Source organism: Papilio xuthus, unplaced genomic scaffold (genome assembly GCF_000836235.2).
Source record: "Papilio xuthus unplaced genomic scaffold, Pxut_1.1 DF827789.1, whole genome shotgun sequence".
NCBI classification, from domain to species: domain Eukaryota; kingdom Metazoa; phylum Arthropoda; class Insecta; order Lepidoptera; family Papilionidae; genus Papilio; species Papilio xuthus.
Genome location: NW_013530860.1, coordinates 1946482 through 1970982, shown reverse-complemented (window position 1 = coordinate 1970982; position 24501 = coordinate 1946482). Strand labels below are relative to the sequence as shown.

The 24501-nt window shown below is 34.2% G+C and overlaps 2 protein-coding genes across 2 annotated transcripts; one reads left to right on the top strand and one right to left on the bottom strand.

Moving 5' to 3' along the window:
* The first annotated feature begins 8502 nt into the window (after positions 1-8502).
* LOC106115416 (uncharacterized) lies at positions 8503-9929 on the top strand. The gene has a single exon (XM_013308769.1). It carries the CDS (start codon positions 8811-8813, stop codon positions 9927-9929), a length of 1119 nt encoding a protein of 372 aa, XP_013164223.1. The 5' UTR covers positions 8503-8810.
* Positions 9930-22065: 12136 nt separating this feature from the next.
* On the bottom strand, positions 22066-24350 carry SrpRbeta (signal recognition particle receptor beta). Its single transcript, NM_001312188.1, is given in 5 exon segments — positions 22066-22386; positions 22849-22980; positions 23456-23595; positions 23912-24078; positions 24164-24350. Coding segments are annotated over 5 exon segments (759 nt in total). The 5' UTR covers positions 24273-24350; the 3' UTR covers positions 22066-22175.
* Positions 24351-24501: the final 151 nt, after the last annotated feature.

Sequence of the window (24501 nt, the reverse complement as noted above, 5' to 3'; positions counted from 1 at the left end):
CTATCAGTCTTTTAACCAGAATTGAAAAGATGTCGATAAAACACTACAATCTTGCTTTAAACTTACGTCTATGTACATTCTGACTCATTCTAGTCATATCCGGGTTCAAAAAAAAAACGAAAAAGCTAAATAATCAAAGTATAAAGTATTAGTAATTCCTTTTTCACTACAAGTGTTTGCGATGATTACGAAGCATCTTTGTATGAGCCGGACATGATTTTTTTATCATGTAACTCATTTTGTGAACATTGAATTTTCGCTTCGTAAATACTCGTCGGTTTCCCACGGTACAGGTGTGCGGGTAATAATTATACGAATTACTATCGGGGATTCTAACGGTATTCCACCTTAAAAGCGACATCACTTGATTCTTCTGCAATTTTTTCTGTAAATGGAACACCAAGAAGTACCCTGACTGTACTTCTTTGACATTTTACCTTGAGTGTTCACTGAGGAAATGTTCGTATATCTCAACATGATAATCATATTGTCGTCTCTCTCAATCTCGTTGGAATACTGAGCAAAACAATATTTCTGCAAAGATGTTGCAACAGCGAAAACCTACGGTTTCGCAATAAGAAGCATTTCTTTTAAATTCATTAACAGATGTATACTGCCCTCATGTAAACTCAACATAAATAAGTGTATGCTATAATTAAAACATAATCGAGTATTATAACCAGTAAACAGTTTTACTATAGAGTATAGATATAGACAAGTGGACACCACGATACCATTAATTGCATAACAATAATCCGATGCATCGTCGCCGCTTTTATCTAGGAGAGACTGCACTCGAATGCGACGTGATTGTTTACATTATATAGATTAACTACACCCTAGAGACTATTAACATTTAAGTTAATATCAACTGAAAATAAGTTAAGTTAAACTGCCATATATATTTTGTTAATCAGCAAGCAATGTAATATGGTTTTTATACGTAATGCTCTAGGAATCTAGGATTAAAACAATTTGGTTTATGTGAAAACTAGAACACGCTTTAACATATCTTTTCATAATTTATTATTCATCCCACATCGCACAAATCCAAATGGTTTTTTCCTTTATTAAATTAATTTTAACCAGTCTCATAGCTTTAAAAAGATTGTAACCTTCCTCTAAAATAGAATTGGTCTATGGATGAATCTCCTTGAGTTTGTGGTCTGCGCAGGCGCAGGCGGTTGGCGCACGTCGCGCGCCTTGCAGATGCAATCTGTTTGCTTTATGACCGTGTGAGGCGGCAACCTTTATACCATCGCTGCCTTTACATTTCATTATAACGTAGGACACGACTTGAACGTGTACATGTGATCTCCTTGATGTTAAGTACTCGATATTTACGACTTTATTATCATTATTTATGAATATAAGACCCATCACCTAATGTCCTATGTAAAATAGTTGAGACCCTATTGATGGTTCTTGCGCTTGGGAAAGCGAAAGTAATTGTCAGACTAGCGTGTTTATCTACTATGTTACTAATGTTATACATGTGAATGTTTGTATTGATGGATGAATAGATGAACGTTTGTTTGGCATGGCTATTAATAATTTTTTTTTAATTCTCCGCGGAGGGAGTGACGGGCTACAGCTAGTTTTTAATATTTTCACAAAAACAATAACAGAGAAAAGTCATAATATAACCCATCTCTGTGTATGTATGTAAGTCTCAGTGGATTTTTATGTTAGTTTAAATATATTTTTTTTATAAGAAATATTTAGTTGCTACCTTAAAACTTGATGTCATAAATAACATCCGGAACAGACAGGTTACAGAGAACAATTCAAATCAGCGTGTTACAGAATGGATTTCAAAGAGCGTATTCTTGTCAGGGAAAAAAATGAACATAAACACGTCTCGCGATGACTTCCATAATGGCTGCCGGTCACGCTCGGCAAGCGAACACGTGCGGTGACGTCACACCTGTACCATTCGCCTGATACGCCTCACATCATTAGCTCTGGTTTACCATAGACTTGTTGAATCATTAGCTTTGGTACAAAAATTATATCACATATACTTATCTAAATGCTGCATGAAAATTATAGGTAAAATTCCTTTCTCAAAGTTGAAGTTTTCTGGCAGGTCCTGATTGATTTTGCAGAATTAAAGGATATGAATCTTTTGTACTGAAAACTTAACATAAGCTTCTTCGACACCTCTTTTGCATAGTGGCCGGAGGGCGGCGCGACGGGGCTCGTGCGTGATGCGCTAACAAAATAAACAAAGCGACTCGCCTCAAATTAAGCGAGATAAGTCTGCAAAAACATGCTTCGTGCCATCGTGGCTACCTGCTGAGCGCACGCCGGGACCTTATTATAAGGACACCGCATTGTCTGCCTCTAAATCTGACGCGCCTTCGGTCATAAAAAGAGACGGATACATCATTCGCTTCAAGAAGAAAAGGAATAGAATTCTAAAACTTAGGGTTATGTCAAAAGTTGCCGCAGTCGAAACGAGTTATTTAAATTCGGCGGCACGGCGGACGGCAGGCGAGTCGAGGCATTCGTTTTTTAGCAATATCTGTATCATTACTAACGCGGAGAATTGAAATTAAAATACCGAAGCGCATCACGCGAATATTACTTTCGATATGCGTGTGCGCAATAAAGCAATCAACGACACTGCGGTAATAACCCCTCGACACTCGTTCAAGATCGAATTCTTAATATTAATTGATGTCCGCGGCCCGCTACGCCGACAGCCGCACTTCTGCGTCGCAGCCTGCGAGCGTTTATGCAAAACAGATGCTAATTCAATTTGCACTTGTGAAGATACTGACTTAGTAAATTCAACGCTTGATGTTCCTTTCACGACACCACTCCTATTGATTTTGCATATTTAATATTGCTATCTCACACGTATGAGCAGTCTATTGCTAGAATATTAAACAACGAAGATTTACCTTCAGCTTACACGCTGTTTCATTTGATGCAAAACAAGCTTTTTTAAAGCCTCACTTTCATTTGTGTTATTAACCATGAGTTTCTGAGATCAAAATCTCTGAATAAAACATATCGTCATCCCTGTCATTATCTTTGACAAAACACAGACAAAAATGTGTTTTGAACAAGAATTTTGGTTTCAGAAACCCATGGTAAATTATTTAGAGAGCAGTATGTATTGTGAATCTAAGTAATATTTTATCACATAGTCGCTAATATCAAGACATAATATTTACTTTCCAAAATAATTCACTCATAAAACCACGCCTTAAAGAAAATCTTGCGCGTACATGATTTTATTTTATGAACACCAACCATTGCTGATTCGAAATGACAGTTAAAATAAATAAAGGCCATTATAGTAAATTCCTACATTACCATTAAACTTTACACGCTGCAAGTTCATCTGTATAGCGTTATAACACGCGAGCGAAGTCAACGCGAGCGAATTGAAAAAGTCAATAACATCAGCGCAAATCACGTTTAAGGATAAATTAGCGAGTCGTCGCCATGGGCTGTTTCGCTGCCGTTTTAATTACAAAATCAATAATTGAATTGCGGGCACAAGTTAATTGATTGTGCCATCGATAACGTAATCGTCGTGCGTGCATCTTAAAATATCGTAAACAAATAAACGCGAGCGTTTGCATGTGACAGTGAAAGGGCAGATGTCTTCGTTTACTTCACTTTTCTTTTAATAGATCTAGAAATTTAGAACATACAGAAAAAGACATTACTATTACTTGAATATTTTTTTTTTTATAATTTATTAGCATATTTTTGTTAATTTACCAATATTTCTTTTACTATTCCAACTAAGCTCTATGCTTGTGTTACGACATGGTTTACGACAATAGTCGAATGGCGGAATTCGAACCCCCAACCTCGTGATCGGAAATCCGACCCATAACCATTAGGCTATATGCATTTACCAAACTCTATTGCGTTAATTTCAAAATGACAGCTATATAATACATATATCCTGAGTATATCTAACCTTTCAACTGTTATATATTAGATTAGCACCTGGAAATTTTATACCTTAATCTTTTCTATACTATTTAACATCAAGTCACTTTAAAAATATTTATTATACGTTTGGGTGTATTCTTAAATTATACGATATAACGAGGAGTAACTGTTCCGCGGCGATCAAGTCGCAGTTACGTCCAGCAAAAACTTTGCGCTGTCTCCGGTCACTTGACGTCATTAAAAATACATTAGTACAATATAAATTATTTTATTAAATGTCGATTCACACTTTTAACCCCTTTATCCCCGTAAAAACATATCCAATACGTGACCTTGTAAGTCTTTTGTACCGAGTAATGAATAACCGTAACATAGGTATTAAGACATTTTGTACTCTCTGGTTTTTAAAAAGAATGTGTGGGTGACATTTCGGCAATGGAATCAAAAGCATTCAAATAGTTTTCATTTGTTTTGTAAAGCAGATTTGCCGTAAAATATTCAGCTCTTACTTACACATTTGGCTTGATCATAACTTATGTATGATTTAACATAAAACCATGTTTTCACACGTCGACTTTATAGCATGCAATTAAAAGACTACCTCACAATGGCCACGAAGCGTTGTTACAACAGTGTGCATTCGCCATTAAACTCAGTCCAGCGGTTGCTTTACGAGGGTATAATTGTCGACAGCATCCTCGAACATTGTTTTGTTATCCTTGAACGCTTTTTACAAACCGATAACATGGTATTACAGAAGTGGTGAATGTTGACTGATTTTACTAGTGATATTTTAAATAACAAACAAAAAGGATATAGATACTAAATTGATTTTAATTAAACAGTATCTGGGAGTGAAGCAGTGCTCTAACCAAGGGCGCGATATAACTATTCATTTCAAAGCTACAAAGGGCTGTTTCGCGCTCTTATATTGCTTATGAAATCCAATATGTACATATGCATCTATCTAATATAATCTAAGATACTCAATATCTTATTAATCTATTAAAGTTAACTTAAAACTCTGAAGACCGTTATTCTCATATCTTTATACAGTACCATACCTTACTTCTTACTAATATTATAAATGCGAATGTTTAAATGGATGGATGTTTGTTTGAAGATATCTCCAGAACAACTGAACGGATCTCGATGAAATTTAGCATACCTATAAAACATAATCTGGAAGAACACATAGACTACTGTGTTTTTTTAATTCTGCGCGGACATAGTCGCGGTCGAAAATAGTGTTTGAATATTATGAACTTATTGAACAGTTGTAATTACCTCGTAATTTGCTTACAATCGAGGTTGATATCAGCCCCGAGGGCGTAACCGTACTCTACTTGTATAGTAACAGATCAATTCAGACATTCTAAGTAATTAACACCTAATTACAATCGGCTGCCTGCTGTTCCGGCTGATAATTACACAAGTAATTGCTTATATTTATAAATAGATATAATTGGCTTGTCATGTACTCGTAGTTACTATTGTAATAATATTTGAATTAAAGACGCTTCATTTAACACTTCATAATGTTTTAAAGCTTGTAATATAGACTAGCTGTCGCCCGCGATTCTGTCCACGCGGAAAAAAAGATAATCAATAGCTTATGCGTTCTTCCAGAGAATGTTCTGGAGATACCTTCAAGCAAACATCCATCCATCTAAACATTCGCATTAATATTAGTAAGATGGAGCAAACATATTCTAAAAATAAACATCGATAAGCAAATTTTATTTAAATTTTAATTTAACAAATTAAGCTTGATATAATATATATTTTTACTAATGTATAAATATTTAAACATAGTTGAAAAAACTATTTTAAATATCTATAAATATTCGCATTTTAATTGGAATATAAATTGCAAATGATCTTTGACCGGGCTATAAATAAAGCGAGATTACGTTTTATTGTGAATAAGATCTGTATCAGTTATTGAGGCAATCTACATCCAAGTTCGAATCCTTGTAGCTCGATAAGGTAGCGGCTACAGTGCGGCAGCGGGCGGGCGCGGACCGTGACAAATAACATTAGTCCATTGTCCGTTGCCTAACGATACGTTACGGAAAATGCACAGATTCAAAAGAACCGATATTCGAACCCATTTCGGTCATGGCCCGTGGAATGAAATGAAAGAGGTATTTTTTTTTTGTTCAAAATGTTTTGTTGATTATTCATTCTTTTTTTATACGAGGCAAACAAGCAAGTGGTTCATATAATAACCAAAAGATATATAATACATTCAGATAATCTTTTAGAGCTATAATTCTAATTAATTTTTAGTAAGCCTATTATTGCCGTCAAATTTATTAATATTAACTTTCAAAACTTTTTATTCGCTTGAATGATTTCTACACCAAGCAACATGTTAGGATCATCTTAAAAATTAAAAAAAAAAACCTTTATACTTTTATTACGAGTTATTAATTACAAGGCGAGGTATAAAGCAATTAACTTACTAAATTTTCATTTGTAAGATGGAGATATAGTATTTTAATTATCGAATACCGCGCCAGGCGTGCGGCGGGCTGCGGGCAGGGCCGCGCGTGTCGGCAGCGCAATCTATCGGTGGCATCTATTCAATTAGCGTAGGAACAATGGAACCGCCTTAAACATTTCTTCGCCGCTCGCCCGTGACTTGACATCCCGGCCATACTTTTAAACAATAGCATTTATGACGAAGATAAAGTAATTCACATGTACACAGATAGGAAATATTTTAAGGGTAATCTCAAAGCTTAAAGTTAGCACGCTACAATGTATTAGTAAGTAAAAGAAAGTAACGCAATACTAAAAAATCTTGACTTTTCTGGATTCTAATTATTACGGGTACAAAAAAAGTTTTTAACAAAGTTGGAACCCGATTATCACATTACAAATCATTCGCTTTGTAATCTTTTCGCTATTATTGCAATTCAATAATAAAAAAAATCGCGGACCTGCTTCAAGTATAAAGTTTTGCGTGCCGTAAGCAATTCTTAATTGCAAATAAGATTATTCTGTCACCTTTCAAAGATAAAATAAATGAAAATATTCAACATTGCGTTGATAATCGGAAGACATAATTTGATTAATTATCAACTAATAACTACAGATATGTAATTAAAGTGCATACAGATATTGTAGTCATTAATTGAAAGTCAAGTTGACCTATTCGGTTAAAAAAAAATATTGCTTTAAAAAAGATCGAAAGTCACTAAAGGCATAGTCATGTTAGTGTCGCAAAAAATACAACAAACATTAACGAACGCAATGGGCTATCTTAGTAAAACTTAACAATTCAATTAAAGGTGAGATTAAGAAATTAAATGTAATAAGTGAAGCGCGATTAATAGTCGATGGAGGATTAACGATCAAAAGAAGTCAAGTAATTGCACATATCCAAACCGAAAATACTTAGCCGTTCAAACTTAATTACTGAACATTTTTAATAATGATTCTGCCATTAATGCTTACATTTATACGCCTTGAAAGTAAAACTTTTATAAATGAACTCAAAATTTGAACTTTTTTATAAAGTAATTTTATGACAGTTAAACAACTGTAACAAAGTAATCACTTTTAAACATTTCTCGAAAAAAAACAATGCTAAATATTTGGAAACAAGAGATCTCTATTGGCACTAGCAGATAGTCACCGAGGTAGTTGTAGAGGGTAAAATCCTTCATAATCGTGTTCCCCCTAGGAGCGAGGTGTTCTTGTTAAGATTTCTTTCCCGACACCAAAAAAAGGTAATTGAATACAAGAAAGAAGTACATTGTGTATACATTGTGAATAGCGTAGCTTTTAGCTCATTAAAATGACAGAGGCGCCGCGCCCGACTTAGTTAGCCGACAACGCGGGTCCACTTTCCATACGCATCCGTAATTGGCGGGCTAGTTCTGTATACGGTTATTCTCCAAAAACGCAAGCAAAAACTGTCGCAAGTTGCTCGCGAGCCTGCCCTTATGAGATGACAGCGCGCTCGCGTCGCGTCGCCAACAAAGAATGACACGAGAAATAATTACGCCCATTGATCGGTGCTCATTAAAATGAACCAATGGACGTCGGCGAAGGGATACAAAAGAAGGAGTGCGGGTAGCCGCAATTTGCCGCGGCGCCGCAGCCTGCCCTTTTCTTATTGATAATTCGAATGGACTACTGAATTCAATTAGATGACCCGTTACTTTTGAGAAAACATTTCATTTGATTATTGGACGAGAGGCGCCCTCTGTATTATTTGTTGAATAATAATTACACTTTGGTTTGCAAAAGTCGCAATTACTGAAGCAATGTTCTTTCGTAACTTTAAACATAAGGTGACTTTTGCGTTTATGTCTTTTGTAGGTGTAAAACGTTGATACGTAAAAAAATCATTAATCATAAAATCGACATTAATAACAATAACTTATATTAATAAAATAACTTAACCAAAAAGGTTGTATTTAAAAGCTACTTGTTTAAATATGACCACAACGATGGTATGCTTAGTGTACGTTCTAGGGGTGTGCGAATAAGTCAAGTTTATGGATTATATATTTCTAATCGATTAATAAAATTGGATACGTGGAACTCGCGCGCGCCTTTGCGATTAGACGCAATAACTTTCGCTCCGTAGTTTTTATTTAATATTCGTTACTTTTTAGTTACTTGTGAACAAAGTCTAGTGTGGGTTTTACAACGGACATGTACTATACATAGTGATATAATCAAAATACGTAAATAGTGCAGTATTCGTGAGCAATAAGTAAAAACATTTTTAGAGTTATTCGTTGTTTTGACAAACCGGGCGGGCGATAGTGCGGCCACTGCAAAGCGCTTGCATCTACCCTCACTGAACGCTATTATCCCACGTCTTTGATACGATCGCGATCTAGTCTATATATCGATATCAATACCGCATGGAATTTAATAATAAATTAACAATGGCGTCAATTAATAAATGCTACGGTTGCAAAACTGCTCTAAGGAATAAAGAATATTTAGTGTGCGCTGTCTGTGAGAATAAGTACGATATACTATGCGCTAATGTACCTGAGAAAAAATTTCAATATTTAGTTGACAAAAGAAATTGGAAATGTCTTGGCTGCCGAAACAAACAACCCAAACGCGATAATAGCATTACACCAGTTAGGTCGTCGATCGGTGCTGCCGCAGCAAGCAGTGCAAGCATTTGTGACGACTCAACAGAGTCATACGAGTCAGGTCAGAGTAGTAACGTTACCATCCGACCCAGTCAGCAACGGCGCGCGGCCCCGCCTGTCGAGGCTGCTGTTACTCTTGACGCCATTAGGGAAGTTATTAGACAGGAGATTATGCCGTCGGTTAAAGAAATGGTATCCGAAGAGTTAAAAGGTATCAGACTACAAATATCTGACTTTCATGAGGCTGTCGCATTTTTTAACAAACAGTACGAGGAAATTAAAACTGTTCTAAAGGATAAAGTTGCTACGTTGACTAAGTTACAACAAAATAATGAATCCATGCAATGTACTATTAAAGATTTGTCGTTTAGGTTGTGTTCCCTCGAACAGAGCATGCGTGAAAGCAACCTGGAGATTAATGGTATCCCAGAGCACAAGTCTGAAAATCTAGTTAATACGGTTTTGCAATTAGGCAATGTGATAGATCATCCTATCAATGAAGAGGATATTCTGAAAGCAACACGTGTTATGAAGTTTAACAAAGAGAGTGACAGACCTCGAAGCGTTATTGTTAAACTGAAGAGTCCACTATGTCGAGATTCTGTAATAGCAGCAGTTACAAAGTTTAATAAAAAGAACGCAAAAGACAAGTTAAGCTCACATCACTTGGGTATTAGCGGTGCTCGGGTACCTGTTTTCGTAGCAGAGCATCTTATACCAAGTAGTAAGACTTTACATGCTGCAGCAAGAAAGAAGTCGAAAGAATTGAATTACAAGTTCGTGTGGGTTCGTAACGGCCGAATTTACGTGCGTAAAGATGAGTCCTGCAAAGCAATACTGATTCGAGATATGGATAGCTTACATCTTATCACATAAATTGTCTATAGTTGCATTTAATGTTTTGGTGCATTTCTGATCAATTCGATAGTATTAATATTTACTACCAAAATGTTCGCGGAATGCGAACTAAAACCAACGAGATAAGAAAAAATATTTCGCTATCGAACTACGAAATAATTATATTTACAGAAACATGGCTAAATTCTAGCATCTCCAATAATGAATTAGTTGATATGAGATATAATATCTATCGACGAGACCGTTGCGAGACCAACAGCTCAAAAAAAGATGGAGGTGGCGTGCTCATTGCTGTTTCCAAGCAAATTTCATCAGTCCGAATGAAGAACTGGGAATGTGACTGCGAGGACTTATGGGTTTGTCTGAATTTGATTGTAGGCAGCAAGATGAAAAAGGTAGCTATATCAGCGGTCTACCTTCCCCCTCCTGCACAACATAGTGTTCTTAATAATTATCTTCATAGTGCGAACGATGTACTAAGTTCTGTAGAAGACATTATAGTTGTTGGCGATTTTAACTTAAACTTCTTAAAGTGGCGAAAGCACATTGATTTCTCATACATGATTCCCGACAATTATAACAACTCTCTAGGATACTGTTTTGTAGATTTTATGTCTGTAAATGAACTGTACCAATTTAATAATATTTCCAATGTAGATGATAGAATGTTAGACTTAATTATAAGCAATAATGCTAATCTAGAGGTTACTACACCTCTAGATGTTTTAACTAAGATAGATCCCAAGCACCCTAATTTGTTAATAAAAGTCGATTTTCCTCCTCTTAGCAAACCTCTACAACCGAGAAATATCAACATTTTCAATTTCTTTAAAGCTAACTATAATGACATTATTGCTGATTTGACGGAAGTCGACTGGATGGAGTTGTTTTCTAAATGTAGCGATGTGAATGCGATGGTTTCCGTATTTTATAATGTAATACGCAAAATAATTGATACACGAGTGCCCAAACGATTAAAAAATTTTAAGTCTAAGTTTCCTTCGTGGTTTAGCAATGCTTTGATCAATCGTCTAGCCGAAAAAGAAAAACTAAGAATAAAGTTTCGCAAGTACAGAAACCCTCGTGATCTCATCGAATACAAAATCCTTCGTAGTTACTGTCACAAACTGTACGATGAATGTTATGCTCGTTACATAAAAACCGTGGAAACTAATTTAATTAAAAATACTAAGGTGTTTTGGTCATTCATTAAAAATAAAAGGAAAAACGAATCCAACTACCCTCCTGAGATGTGTGGAGCAAATAGCTCAGCCAGCACCAGTCCTGATATCGCTAATCTTTTTGCAAGCCAATTTTCTTCAATTTATAAATGTGCTAATAGTGACCCAGTTACCTTTGACTATCCTGAAAATTTATGTGAAACTAATAATTTATCCTTTATTTATCTCTCCGAATTAGATGTTTTTCAAAAAATTAAAAAGCTAGATACTACAAAAGGTGCTGGCCCCGATGGAATTCCTCCGCTATTTATAAAGCTGTGTGGTAAGGAATTATCCTTGCCATTGACTCTAATTTTTAATAAATCCCTAAGCGATGGAAGCTTTCCAGATGAATGGAAAATTGCAAGAATCATTCCACTTCACAAGAAGGGCGACCAAAGCGACGTCAGAAATTATCGTCCCATAGCTATCTTGTCGTGCTTTTCCAAACTTTTTGAATCCTTAATCTTTCCTATTCTATCTACACATGTTAGCAACGATTTGTCACCTAGTCAACACGGATTTAGAAGAGGTTTGTCGACAGTCACAAATTTAACACTGTACGTTTCTGATATTTCTGGTGATTTAGATAAGGGACGTGAAGTTGATGCTGTCTATATGGATTTTTCTAATGCTTTTGACAGAGTTAACCACACTTTACTGATTAAAAAATTAGAAAACATGGGCATACATGGGTCCCTTTTACATTGGTTTGAATCATATTTGGCAAAAAGACTTCTTTTCGTTTCAGTTAATGGCTCCGATTCTCGCCCATTTGTTGCTAGTTCTGGAGTACCCCAAGGTTCCCATCTAGGCCCAATTCTGTTTTTAATTTTCATTAATGATATTACTACCGAAATAAAAAATTGCAAGTTCTTACTATTCGCCGATGACCTAAAAATTTATAGAACAATAAACTCCTTGCTAGATATAAAACATATTCAGGACGATCTCAACAATATTGAAAAATGGTCTCTGGCAAATCTAATGTTAATTAACCCAAAAAAATGCTTTCAAATCAAATTTACGAAAAAGAAAAATCCTACCTTATCCATATATTCAATTAACGGTACAACACTTACAAAGGTCAACAGAATTAACGACTTAGGTATATTAATCGATGCGAGGTTGAATTTTGTCGATCACATTGACACCATGGTTACGAAGGCAGCCAAAATGTTGGGCTTCTTACGGCGTAACACTAAATGCTTTCGTACCGTCCACAGTAAAATGGTTTTGTATAATGTGCTGGTGCGTAGTATACTTGAGTACGGTTCTGTCGTGTGGAATCCCTTATACTGTATCCACTCACAGCGCATCGAAAGCATTCAACGGACATTTACAAGACAACTGGCGTTCACCTGCCACGGAATCTCGCCTCGCAGCACCTATGATGCGAGGTTACTTCATTTCAAGATGAAATCCTTGCAAAGTCGCCGTAAGATGAGTGACCTCACACTCTTATATAAAGTGATACATAATTTTATCAGCTGCAGCGATATCACTCAACAAATTTCTATTTCTGTCCCCAGAGTAAGCCCTAGAAACCCCATAAAAAATATATTTCACACTAAATTTGCCAGGACTAATCTTGGCCGCAATAACCCATTGTTGCGTATATGTAACGAATATAACATGATTAACAACTTGAACATAGATATATTTAGTGATAGCTTGGGATCTTTTAAAAATAAACTATCCAAATTATAAAAAAGAAAGTGTATAAAATTGTATGAATAAAAATGTGTCTAACGAAATTTGTGCATGCCTGTTATTGGCATACATATGTAAAATGTTTGTGTGATTTTTGTTTTTCTGCTATTTTTATATGTATGCTGTTGGCCTGTCTTAATAAATAAATAAAAATAAAAATACGAAACTCGAATGGAACAATTGGAAAAAAATCGAATAATTAAAAAAATCAAATTATAATTATAGTATTTAAACACTAAAATTGCTATTCGAAAGATATTTCCACACCCCTAGAACTACGTTCATTGCTCATCTGTCACTCAGGGGCCACAAATTGGTCGTTACAAAACATGGCGACGTCTGAATAAGAGTCCACCTTAATGAGACTCCGATCCATCAGATGGCAGCACCAGTCTTTTTTACAGCCTCCCGACGACACTTCCTGTTTACTCTTAACCGTCGATCGTCACCACGAAATTGTAATTTTCTTCATTACAAAACGACTTACTGTCCAATTTTCAAGTTTTTTCTTGTACAAAATATTTTTTATATAATTATTTTAAGTAATAATCGAAAATCTTATTACCCTATAGTTATAAGCTGGATATATATAAACAGTTTTGATTGCGTCATTTTTATTGAATGAATGTCGCCTCGAGTGCCTTTATTGAGTTTTATCTTATTTTCATAGTACATTTAAACATATTAGAAATTCAGATATAACGGCTGCTGTATGGAGGAGTAGTATATACTGTGCCAACCTTACGTAGGGATAAGGGTTGATGATGATTTTAACAAATCGATTGCCTAATTATAAGATAGGCTTAAGATGACTGAATTGTATGATTGATGACATAATTTAGGAGGAACGACTGAACTGACGAATTAGTAGTCATTAAGAAGACAAAATCCTGTATTGCTGATAACTGCATTGTCTAGCAAGGATCTGTATACAAAATATTAATTATAACTTTTATTCCTCTGCTTTGCGACAGTTTCAATAAAAAAAAAACCGGACAGCTATATTGCTAATACCCGTATCTTCTACCTGAATACCAATTGAACAATCGTTCGCAATTAAAGATTCTCACCACCTCACTGAAACAGAAACCGATCACGTCCTTGTCGAATCCGATACAAAAACTGGTAGCGTTAGCTTAAGGCTTGCGGGTCCAGAGTGTCCGGTTTTTGTACGACCCGTATCAATGGGGTTGAATGAAGAGAAAGACAAAAAGTAACCGCGTGTCGCTATTAGTATGTGCAGCGGTGTCCCAATGTGAGCATTAATTTATTGGTAAATATTTTATTGAAACCACGCGGCCGGTTCGGAGCCGCAGCACGCGCGTACTTCCTGCGACCACGCTCAATGACGTACAAATACGCGATCGCAAAATGTATTGCCCGACAATTAATCTAAATTTATAATGCGTCGGCTTTTTCACTTTTAATTTTAGAACGTATTCCGAATCGCCGAACGGAAATCTCGTTTCGAATTTCGAATGTAATTTCTTTAGCGAGCTCATCATTAATTATTTATCTGTGACACAACAATTATTGATCTTATCCGTTCACAAAGAGAGAGACTAATTATGCTTCGATATATCAATACAAAGAGCATGTAAGACCGGTATGAACATATTTTATTGCTATTAAATATTTCGTTTTTGTTCATAGGACTTGGTTCGACGAATGCCTGTTGTTTTATTTTCGAACAAGTTGTATTGAATACCGTATCGAATAGTTTATTTTATATACCTATTTTTATAACCTAGGGTAATTAAACTTGGACATCAACTTATTTATTAGTATGTATTTATGAAATAAAAAGTTTTATTTGCATAAATAAAAGAAGGCAAAATAACATTGGTACAATCTGAATTATTTAAACCACATAACAAATTGAAAAATTTTGTAATTTTAATGTGGTATTAATTAAAACGACCCGCAAAACATTCGCAAACTGAGCACCAAATGCTGAGAGACCTTAACATGTCTAAATACGATTGATTTCCACTGCCGAAACACATACATATGCAACATAACAAATAATCTTTGTTTTTTATGAACGAGAATGTTATCTATTTAGATACATACATTTTATTTTTATGCTAAAAAATACTTGATAAAGAAAAAACTTCTAATACCGAAGTAAAATATGCTAATAACATGACTAAATAACATAAAGGTCAAAGCTTCAAAAAGTCTCTTATGTTCTTAATTCAAAATGTATTACAACACGCGAATCAGCCAGTGTTCAAAATAAAATAAAAAGTTTATATATAAAGCAAAAGGAATTGAAGCAGTCCACCGGTTTGCATACTGACAGCGCGATTGACAATCAGGTCTCATTAAGTCAAGCCGTTCTTTCATTCGTATACGGGATATTTAGGTGCTTTATAAGCTTCTGGTGAAGATAATACCTGCATCTGTCGGTAGGATTCAACACGTTCATTCAACTGTTTTGTGCCAATGTATAAAATATTTTTAAGCATTCCAGGCGTTAGCGTGGTCTTTGATGAGTTATTTGTTTTAAAAAACTTCGTGAAATTTCTAATGACTAACTTATGCTTATCTACAATCAGCTTTAAACTTATAATTTGTATTTTAGACTTGATTCATCTGATAGTTCATAATTTTAGCTTTGTAAATTCATATTGTCAATTTTTGGATATGCTTATAACTTACTATCTGTTGCTCGCGACTTCGTACGCGCGGAATTATAAAAAAAAAACTTAATTGGTACTTTATGTGTTCTTCCAGACTACAATCTACATCTATGCCAAATTTCAGCGACATCCATGCAGCCGTTCTGGAGATAACTTGAAACAAACATGCATCGATTCGCATTTATAATAGTAAGATTTAAAAAAAAAATCTATTTATTGTTCAAAAACTAACTTAGTTTGAATAATTAGTGAAATACTGTATAAAAAAGTTAATACATGATTTACTGAGTTTTTAATTACACAAAACGCTAGTCATAATATAAACTAAGATATATTATCAAAGAATAATGAAATCAATCTTCTCAAACACTATTTGACATTCGTTAAACTACGGTAATACAGTATTTTGAGTGTATTCGAAATCATGTTTCGTTCGCTCAATTGTGATTCATCACTGTATAAAAGTGATCCATGCACATTAAGGCTTACAAGTAAATGAGCCTACATTACGTATAGCTCATGACTGATATGACGATGATGTATTTACACGCGGGCTCCAAGTTACAGCACACTTTAAGCACGGTCGGGGCGTTTCTCCGCACATTGTAACGATCCACATCGAAACCGTAATTTGTATCTGTCAGGCTCGTCCCAGCGGGTAAGTTATCGTAACTTTACGCTGCACTTCACACCAACTTAATCTATAATCGTATTACGAAGATTTTACTTTAACTTATTAATTTTACAGATGGACGCGTATCTTTAAAGAGTTAGACTAAAATATAACTTAAAACAAATAAGTACTCTGTATGTATGTATCTTATACAAAAAACAATTGAAATACATTTTAAGACATCGGATTTGACATAGAACTATAATAATTTAATAAAGCACTATTTTTTTTTCTTTTTTTGTATAAAATATTAGCAGTTTTTTTTTAAATTTACTAATATTTCTTTTACTATTCCAACTAAGCTTTAAGCTTGTGAATTTGTGTTGTTAAGAAGAAAATCCGACACTGTGCCGGTGTATCGGCGCAACACTAGCCTTATTAAAACAATAACGTTTATGTCCCCTCACTAATCAATCTGACAGTGGACTTGGTAACGAATGCGCGCTTCGCGCCAAAGGATTCTAACTAATAATGTCTAAAAGTATTTAACATTGTTACAGGTTAAGCGCGCACTTATGTATAGCGTGGTTCACATAAGTAATAACTAAGTGGTTGTTAAGATAGATCAGGTTTTGGTCGAAGTTTAAAAACTATCTATTAATATATTTATAAGCATTTTATAATGCTACTAAAATGAAATGCAACAAAAACATATTCACCAACCGTAAGAAACGATTACACGGAGCTTGGATAACGCGTATGTTTATTCGGACAATAATGCAGTGGTTCGGAATCTGAGGTAGGGACAAAAACCTGCCCAGGGACCTTGTCCGGTCCAGCTTTGCCCAGTTATTTGTCAAAAACAAAATTATGTTCTGATTACTAACCGCTGGGACCGCATCCTGCCTGCGATATCTTCGATAAGGTGACAATAAAATATATAAATAATTCATAAAGGGATCGCGAGTATTGATTCGCAAGAACGTGTCTCAAATGTTTATTATCGGTATTAATAAATGGGGGCAGATGTTCGCCGCCGTCGGGCTCTTCTTGCGACTTCGAGACTCAATTAATAAAAATCAAATACGTTACATTTATCTTTACGTCGTCATTGTTTATTAGTGAAGTTTCAATTTGTTCTCCAACTGTATTTTATGTCAACGGCTTTTACTTTCTTTCCATTTCAAATGCTGGCAGCTACCTCGGACAAAGAATTAGTTTAGCTATTCAAAGGGGAACCGCTACCAGTATCTTCGGAACCTTGCCTAAAGGGACTCCTTTTAATAATATTTTTAGTAAATTATTTTTTAATATTTTATTTAATATTATAGTTTTAAGACTTTTCATGTAAAAATTAAATTTATTTGCACCTAAGACGGATTAAAAGTATTTCAAATTCTTACAAGTAAAATGTATTTGTCTATGAATGGATACTGCACCTTATTTTTCAATAAATTCTTTTTATATTTTTCCTACAAAATATCTCATTATGAGCATCATCAATATCGCTTTCTCGTTTATAAAAAAATCATGCTATAAATTGTGCACATAAATCATACATAGGTATTGTTAAAAAATAAATTCTATATCCTGAAATACAAAAATACCAGTTATTGTTTTTGTGAATTTATCAAGTAAACACCAAAAACGGATTTAATTTCCAATCATTAATAATATTATAAGTTAAATTCAACAGTTTACGTTGTAAAGGATCGAGTTATGTAAAACTAGCAAAGTAATAAAAAGACAAAAAGTATCATACATAAAAGATGTACTACAAGAAATGTTAACAACAATAATGTACACTTAAATGCCTACTAAAAGCACTAGAACAAGATAAACGAGATGATTCCATATTAATATTCAATAACCGGATTGCCTAGAATAACAAGTAAGGACTAAGGGACAGCCAATCGCATTATGGAGACGAGGTCAGTTGGTCTGGAAGGCGGTGTCTCACTATGAAGCCTGAATGCCTTGACAACCGACATGCTTGACATGGTCCGATGATTCGTTTTTTATAACATCCATTTAATACCTATGTCCACGTCTGGAAATGTTTATTTAGTATCTTACAAAGATTATACAGGTCTACTAGTTTCAAAAAGGTTGCAACAAACGATTCTTCTAATAAAAGCTATCGTAAAATAGAATTAAATAAAACAAAATTATAGAGTTCGTTCTGAATAATTTTTCTTAACATTGGAATATCTGATACAAAAATAATAAAATAACTTTCTTGGCTATTATTCTATTGCAAAGCTTCAAAATATTAATCTAATCTCACTTTGCTTCAGTGCATTCATTTTAAAGATTTAAAAACATTACGGCATCACTGAAAAAGTAGAAAGTCTTACAACATTATAAAAGTGCCATAAAATGAAACGATAATAGTTTCGCATCAAAGTGGCCGCGGCTTGAAGGTTTGCTTCACAAAATGTGAATGGAACTGGACCGACAAAGCGGCTATGTGGCATCAGCTATCCCCGGACCGACGCGCTTTCAAATAATCAGGTAATTGTGCACCCTTAACGAGACACGGGGACGATTGAAGTTCCACCAATCTACGCTTTTTTAACGCATAACGACAGTTACATGGAGCCCCGTAACAAAAGTGCTTTTACTAAATCAGGTCATTAATAATTATTGTAGCTAAACTAAGTGATTTAATTTATATACTTTATATCAGCTAAGATTTGTTGTGAACTAGAAGCCTAACTAAACACTAAATCATCTTTTTATGTATAATTTTTTTCTTAATGTACAAAATATCCAACCGGGTAAATAACAAGAAGATATCGCATATTGTAAAGGAACGTCTTTGAATTTTTAATTCATATATTTAGTAAAATTGGGTAAATTTATGATAACCAATTCTCATATATAATGCGATCAGTTTCGTTTAGCAAAAAGGTTCAATTACGTAAACAAAAGTTTCCCAATATAAAATGAATATTGAGTTTGCATTGAGCATGCATATTATGCATATTACGATGTAATAAGCCTGCATTTGTCGATAAATATTTTGCTTTCATTACCATACGGGACCACACGCAGCGCACGCGCGCATGTCGTCCTAACTGCCGCATATATTCCGATTTGATGGCGGCTTTTGACGAGCTTAAGCCTTCTTTATCTCGTTGAAAGCGGTTCGATTAATTCTTGATTAAAATAATTAGCCATTGCGCGCGGATATCGAGGAATATTGGCTGTCGTGACAACATCGCGCGACATGTGCCGCTGTTGATAATATCTAAAGGAATTTCATTAAAATAAGCTTTCGTTCTTGTATTTATTTGCGTAAAGTTTACGTATTTATACGGTAATTTTTTTCCATGACGAGGAGTTACGGATTGCGAACCTTTTAATACCCACTTTAACTTTAATTTTATACAATAAACATTGTAAAAGGCAATCGTAGTCGAGACACTAGAGGAATCACCTAAAACTTACATATTTTCTTTGCAACCGCCAATTACATAATTATTTTGTTCATGGATATCAGAATTTACTAGCTGTCGTCCGTGACTCCGTTCACACGAAAAAATAACCTAATTAGTATCCGATGTATTCTTGCAGACTATGTTCTGCATCTATACCAAATTTTACTAATTAAATTATTGTCCAAAAACTACTTGAAGGTCGGCATTTGTGATTTGGTCATGAACGGTAAGTCAGTTAAGACAACCGGTCGATCTCTGAGCATTCACATTAATGTCCTGTAATTATACTTCGCTTAAGATACGCTGATGAAAGTTAAATTACTCCGAGTGCAAAGTCAAAATTACAAATATATGACACTTAATATGTAACATGATTCTATTGTATGTACTTTAATAATTGATTTAGAAAGAAATTTTATATGAAAGCAGTAACCTTAAATTTTGTTTCCATAAGAAACTGATTTTTTTAACAGAAAGTGTAGACAGTTCTTAATGACTCGTATCAAGAAATCGTTGATGTCTTTTGTATGGTGTTAATTAGTAGACAATTGAAATATCGAATATATTTTTTTAAATTTCTTAAAACAACTTTTTTATATGCATTTTGTTGCTAAATGATACATTTGTTCATTTTCAGTAAATGATCATTGTTTTACGTTCAAATATAATAATAATAAATAATAACCTAAAACTTCAAATTTCATTTGAACAGGTGAATAATCGATTGAAATGTATGTACGTACAAAAAGATAAATTTATTGAAAATTAACAACTCTTCCCACAACACAATAGCGCAGATGACAAACAGTGTGGGAGCAAACTCGGTAACAATTGACCACCTCACAAGCTTCCGCCTTTTGTGCGATCAAGCGATGAATGGATCGGACAGACATGAGTCCATGGGAGGTTAATGCATAAGCCTTTTTACCGTGGGAATTGCAGTGTCCTACTGGAGTCGTCAGGATATCAATATACCCTTATTCTACATTCAAATGTAGTTATTACCAGCATTTTCACTATTACAAGATTATTAAAGAACAAGATTAAATTGGGCTATTTAAATAAATAAATCAAGCACATATTAAGGCAAGTTATTTAACATATCTTATTATATTTAAAGTATGTTCTATATCCGATTTTTCGAACTTAAAATGAATTGCCGATTTATTCATTATAAATTCACTAACATTCTTAAAGTCAGGCGTCTTTCGGTAAAATTCGCCGTAAACACAACTGCATTTATTATTTTATTGAGCACATTAAGGGCAAGGGAAATAGCATCCATTAAGAGATCACGTGACCTCTCTGTAACGACCGGCACATTCCCTTTGATCATATTCGTTTTTTTGTTTTTTCACGTTTTCTAAGGAATTTTTTAGACGTGGGTACAGAATGTTTAAATTAAACTTAACGAAGTTAAAAAAATGCATAGACCGCGATAATTTCTTAAATTTCTCTTATTGAGCGCTTGCACTATAAATTGCAAAAGCATGTAACCGTAATTCCACTATGAAATTAAATCGAGCATAGGGTTGTCAAAAAATCTATTCAGTTTTAATAAAAAAAATCTCAATGAAATTTAAATCATTATTACACTTGTGCGTTAGTTATTAATGGGCTAATCATGAATATGCATAAACCTTTTTGCATATTCGAAATCTTGTATTGATTGTATTGAATGGAATAACAAAGGATAGTTAACCCTTTAACTGATAACCCTTCTACAGGTACAATGAATGATCGAATTTATCGACTTGAAGGTCATTATAAAAATGAATATGCAAAAGTAGACAATTAGAATAATGAATAATGTCTTTGGTTACGTAAAGTCATCTCTCTGTCATCAATTTCACGTAGAATTTTTTTTTATATCTTGCACACCCATTTTATTGAAGGGTTAAGAAAGGGTGAAGTGTTCAATAGATATTGGCACCTGGATAAATTAGTTTTTTTTTACGATATTACTATTATTTTCAATGTATTTAACAGTTTAACTTTTGCTAAGAATATAAACCTTTTGTAGTTGTCATATTTCTTGGCGCCTTTTAACTTTGCGCAAATCGCTGCGCAAAAAACATTGAAGGTGTAATGTAACGGAGGGTAGGTAGCGGAGAGAGGGCACTGAGCAGCTCGTCGATGACTTCAGGCCATTAAGATATTTGAAGAGTAATATTATACGTATATACGCCATTTCACTCGCGTTCCGTTATTTCCTGCTAAGGTATCGTGGTAACATTTATATAACCTATGTCTCTGATGTCGTCTCTGCCTACCCCTTTTGGTTACGGACATGAGTTTTGTTGTTGTAATTATGAATTATTCTAATAATTGTCCTGTTAAATGCAAAAAAATAAAATGAAATAGGTATCGTAGCTGTTTTTTTTTTATAACAAAAACTATAGTTATTTCAAAAATTTTATTGATGTTGGTGTTAAATAATTAGGCTATAATTAATTTCGAACAAGGATGTACCAAATGGGGCAGTTTATAAAGAAAATGAAACAAAAAATAACTTGATAATATTTTATTAATTCAAATAGCAAAATACAACGCCGAATTTGTTCAGACTTTTAAATTTACATAGAGTATAAGCAAAATATTTTTTTTTAAATGCAAAACAAACTTAACATCTAAAGTTTTGAGATCCAGTCTTGTAGAGCCTTTATGTCAGTAGGGTTGTCATCATCGGCCGTGTTAGCCGAGCACTCGGCTATATCAACACGACAGCCGAGATGAGAGAACTCAAAGTCTTTGCCAAGTTTGCCGAGGTATGCAGAACTGGTTGACTGGTTCGAGTCTACTGATTGCAACTGATTGGATTTTGTCACACGTACCAAATTACTGAAACAAGTTATATGTTTTAAATACAGTATGTTCTTTTCTTTCCTAATATTATAAATGCGAAAATTTAGATCGAAGGATGGAAGATATCTCCAGAACAGCTGAACGGATCACAATGAAATTTGATATACATATAGAACATAGTCTGGAATAACACATAGGCTAAAAATTATGTTTCTCATTAGATTCCGCGCGAGCGGAGTCGCGGGCGACAGCTAGTGATTGCTATTTATAACAATTTCATTCTTCTGTATTCCTTTTTTTGTTGTTTCTCCGATTGCTTAAAATGAAATTGAAACCTAAGGGTACATTGCAGCTTTACCCTACTTTATATCCTTAAAAAGAGTTATTTTTGGACCTTTAATTAATTACCTTTTTGATAGTTGCAGTAATGATTTAACAATAAGTGTCTTTTCACATTACTTGTTTTAAAAATTAAAAAAAAAAACCTAGCATACTAACAGTTCTTTTTCCAGTAAGCTCTTTATAACCTGACTTCCTTTTGCCATTGGTTGATCCTGTTTGTTACATAGGATCAGGAGAGGAGGGCAGTTGCTCTGAATAACAGGGTCCAAAAGAATTGTATACAAATATCTGGAAAATAGACAATAATGTTAGATAAAAAAAAACTATTATGAGTTTCCACTGTCAAAACATCGCACAAAAATAAATATATTATATAATGATACATATAGCTCTTTATTATTACATATTTATGTTTTATAAATTTGCCCTGAATACAAAACCCGTGAATACAGAATGGTAATTTATATAGGATTATAGGGGATACATTTCTATGTAAAAAAAATACAAAAGGGTTAATCAAGACAAAACAATGACAAACTTTACTCTATATTACAGATATCTTACTAATATTATAAATGTTAATGTTTGGATGGATGGAATTTTATTAGAAGGTATCTCCAGAACAGCTGAGCGGATCCAGCTCAAATTTAGCATAGATGTATATTGTAGCCAAAGTGTAAACACATAGGCTACTAATTTAGGTTTTTAAATGTGCGCAGACTGTGTTGCAGTGTTGTTGTTGATGTATTCTTTGTTAACTTACTCAGCAACATCTCGTATCTCCTTTTGTATGGTCACAGAGTCAACAACATACACAATACCCTTTGCACTGTTCTTGTACTGGTCAAAAAATTTATTTCTTAGCCTCTCCTGTCCTGGCAAATCTACAATCTTCAATGTTTTCTGAAAATAGAGAAATAAGATATTTACACTCAATCCAAAACTACAAAATTGTCTTAGTACATATTTCATTCCACACAGATTTTCCTCATTGCTATTTTTTTATCTATACTATCATCAATATCATCATCAGCTCACTATATGTCCCTAGTGAGGGGCTCGGAGCCGACTCTAAGTTAAGGTTGATTGGGCCATAGTCAACCACGCTGACCAAGTGCCAATCTATACTATCATTTGTATAAATATGTGTAAAAATGAGAACTAAACTTTTCAGGCTAAAATAATTTTATAATGATTGCAAAGTGTTAGGTAAACTTACATTAGAAGTGAAATAATCCTCAACATTTTCTCTCATGGAAGTAAATGTCTGTCTATACTGTGAGTATGCCAACCTCACAAACAGCAAAGTTTTACCGGAATCCGACAAACCTGTGAGAAGAACTGATCTACGCAGATGGCGGCGACGGGAGAAACACCACCAGAATACTGTAAAAACGTTATATTTAATATTAATCTAAGAATAGTTATTATCATTACTCAGTTAAGATTATAAAACTCTAAGAAAACTTACAAAATGTGAAAATAAGTACAATCACACTCAATAAGGTTATGTATCTAGGGTCATTTAATATCGGCTCTGTATGAATTTTTTCCTTGATAACTTCTGATTCAGATTCCATAATGTCTTATAATATTATTTAATTTAAAGAAATTCAACTTTTGCAAATACAATATGTTTAGTATTTCACTTAAATGACGTTGCGGGAGCGTGACAATAACAATGACGTGACGTGACAAAACAATTGACAAAAGTGAAATAGTGTCAAATGAAAATGACGTTAACATTTTCGTTTAGAAATACTGTTCCTTCCAGGTTTGCTCATTACATCATAGGTAGCTCCATACGTG

Excerpts from the sequence above, each read along its gene's own strand:
- LOC106115416 (XM_013308769.1), top strand. The coding sequence starts at position 8,811 with ATGGAATTTAATAATAAATTAACAATGGCGTCAATTAATAAATGCTAC.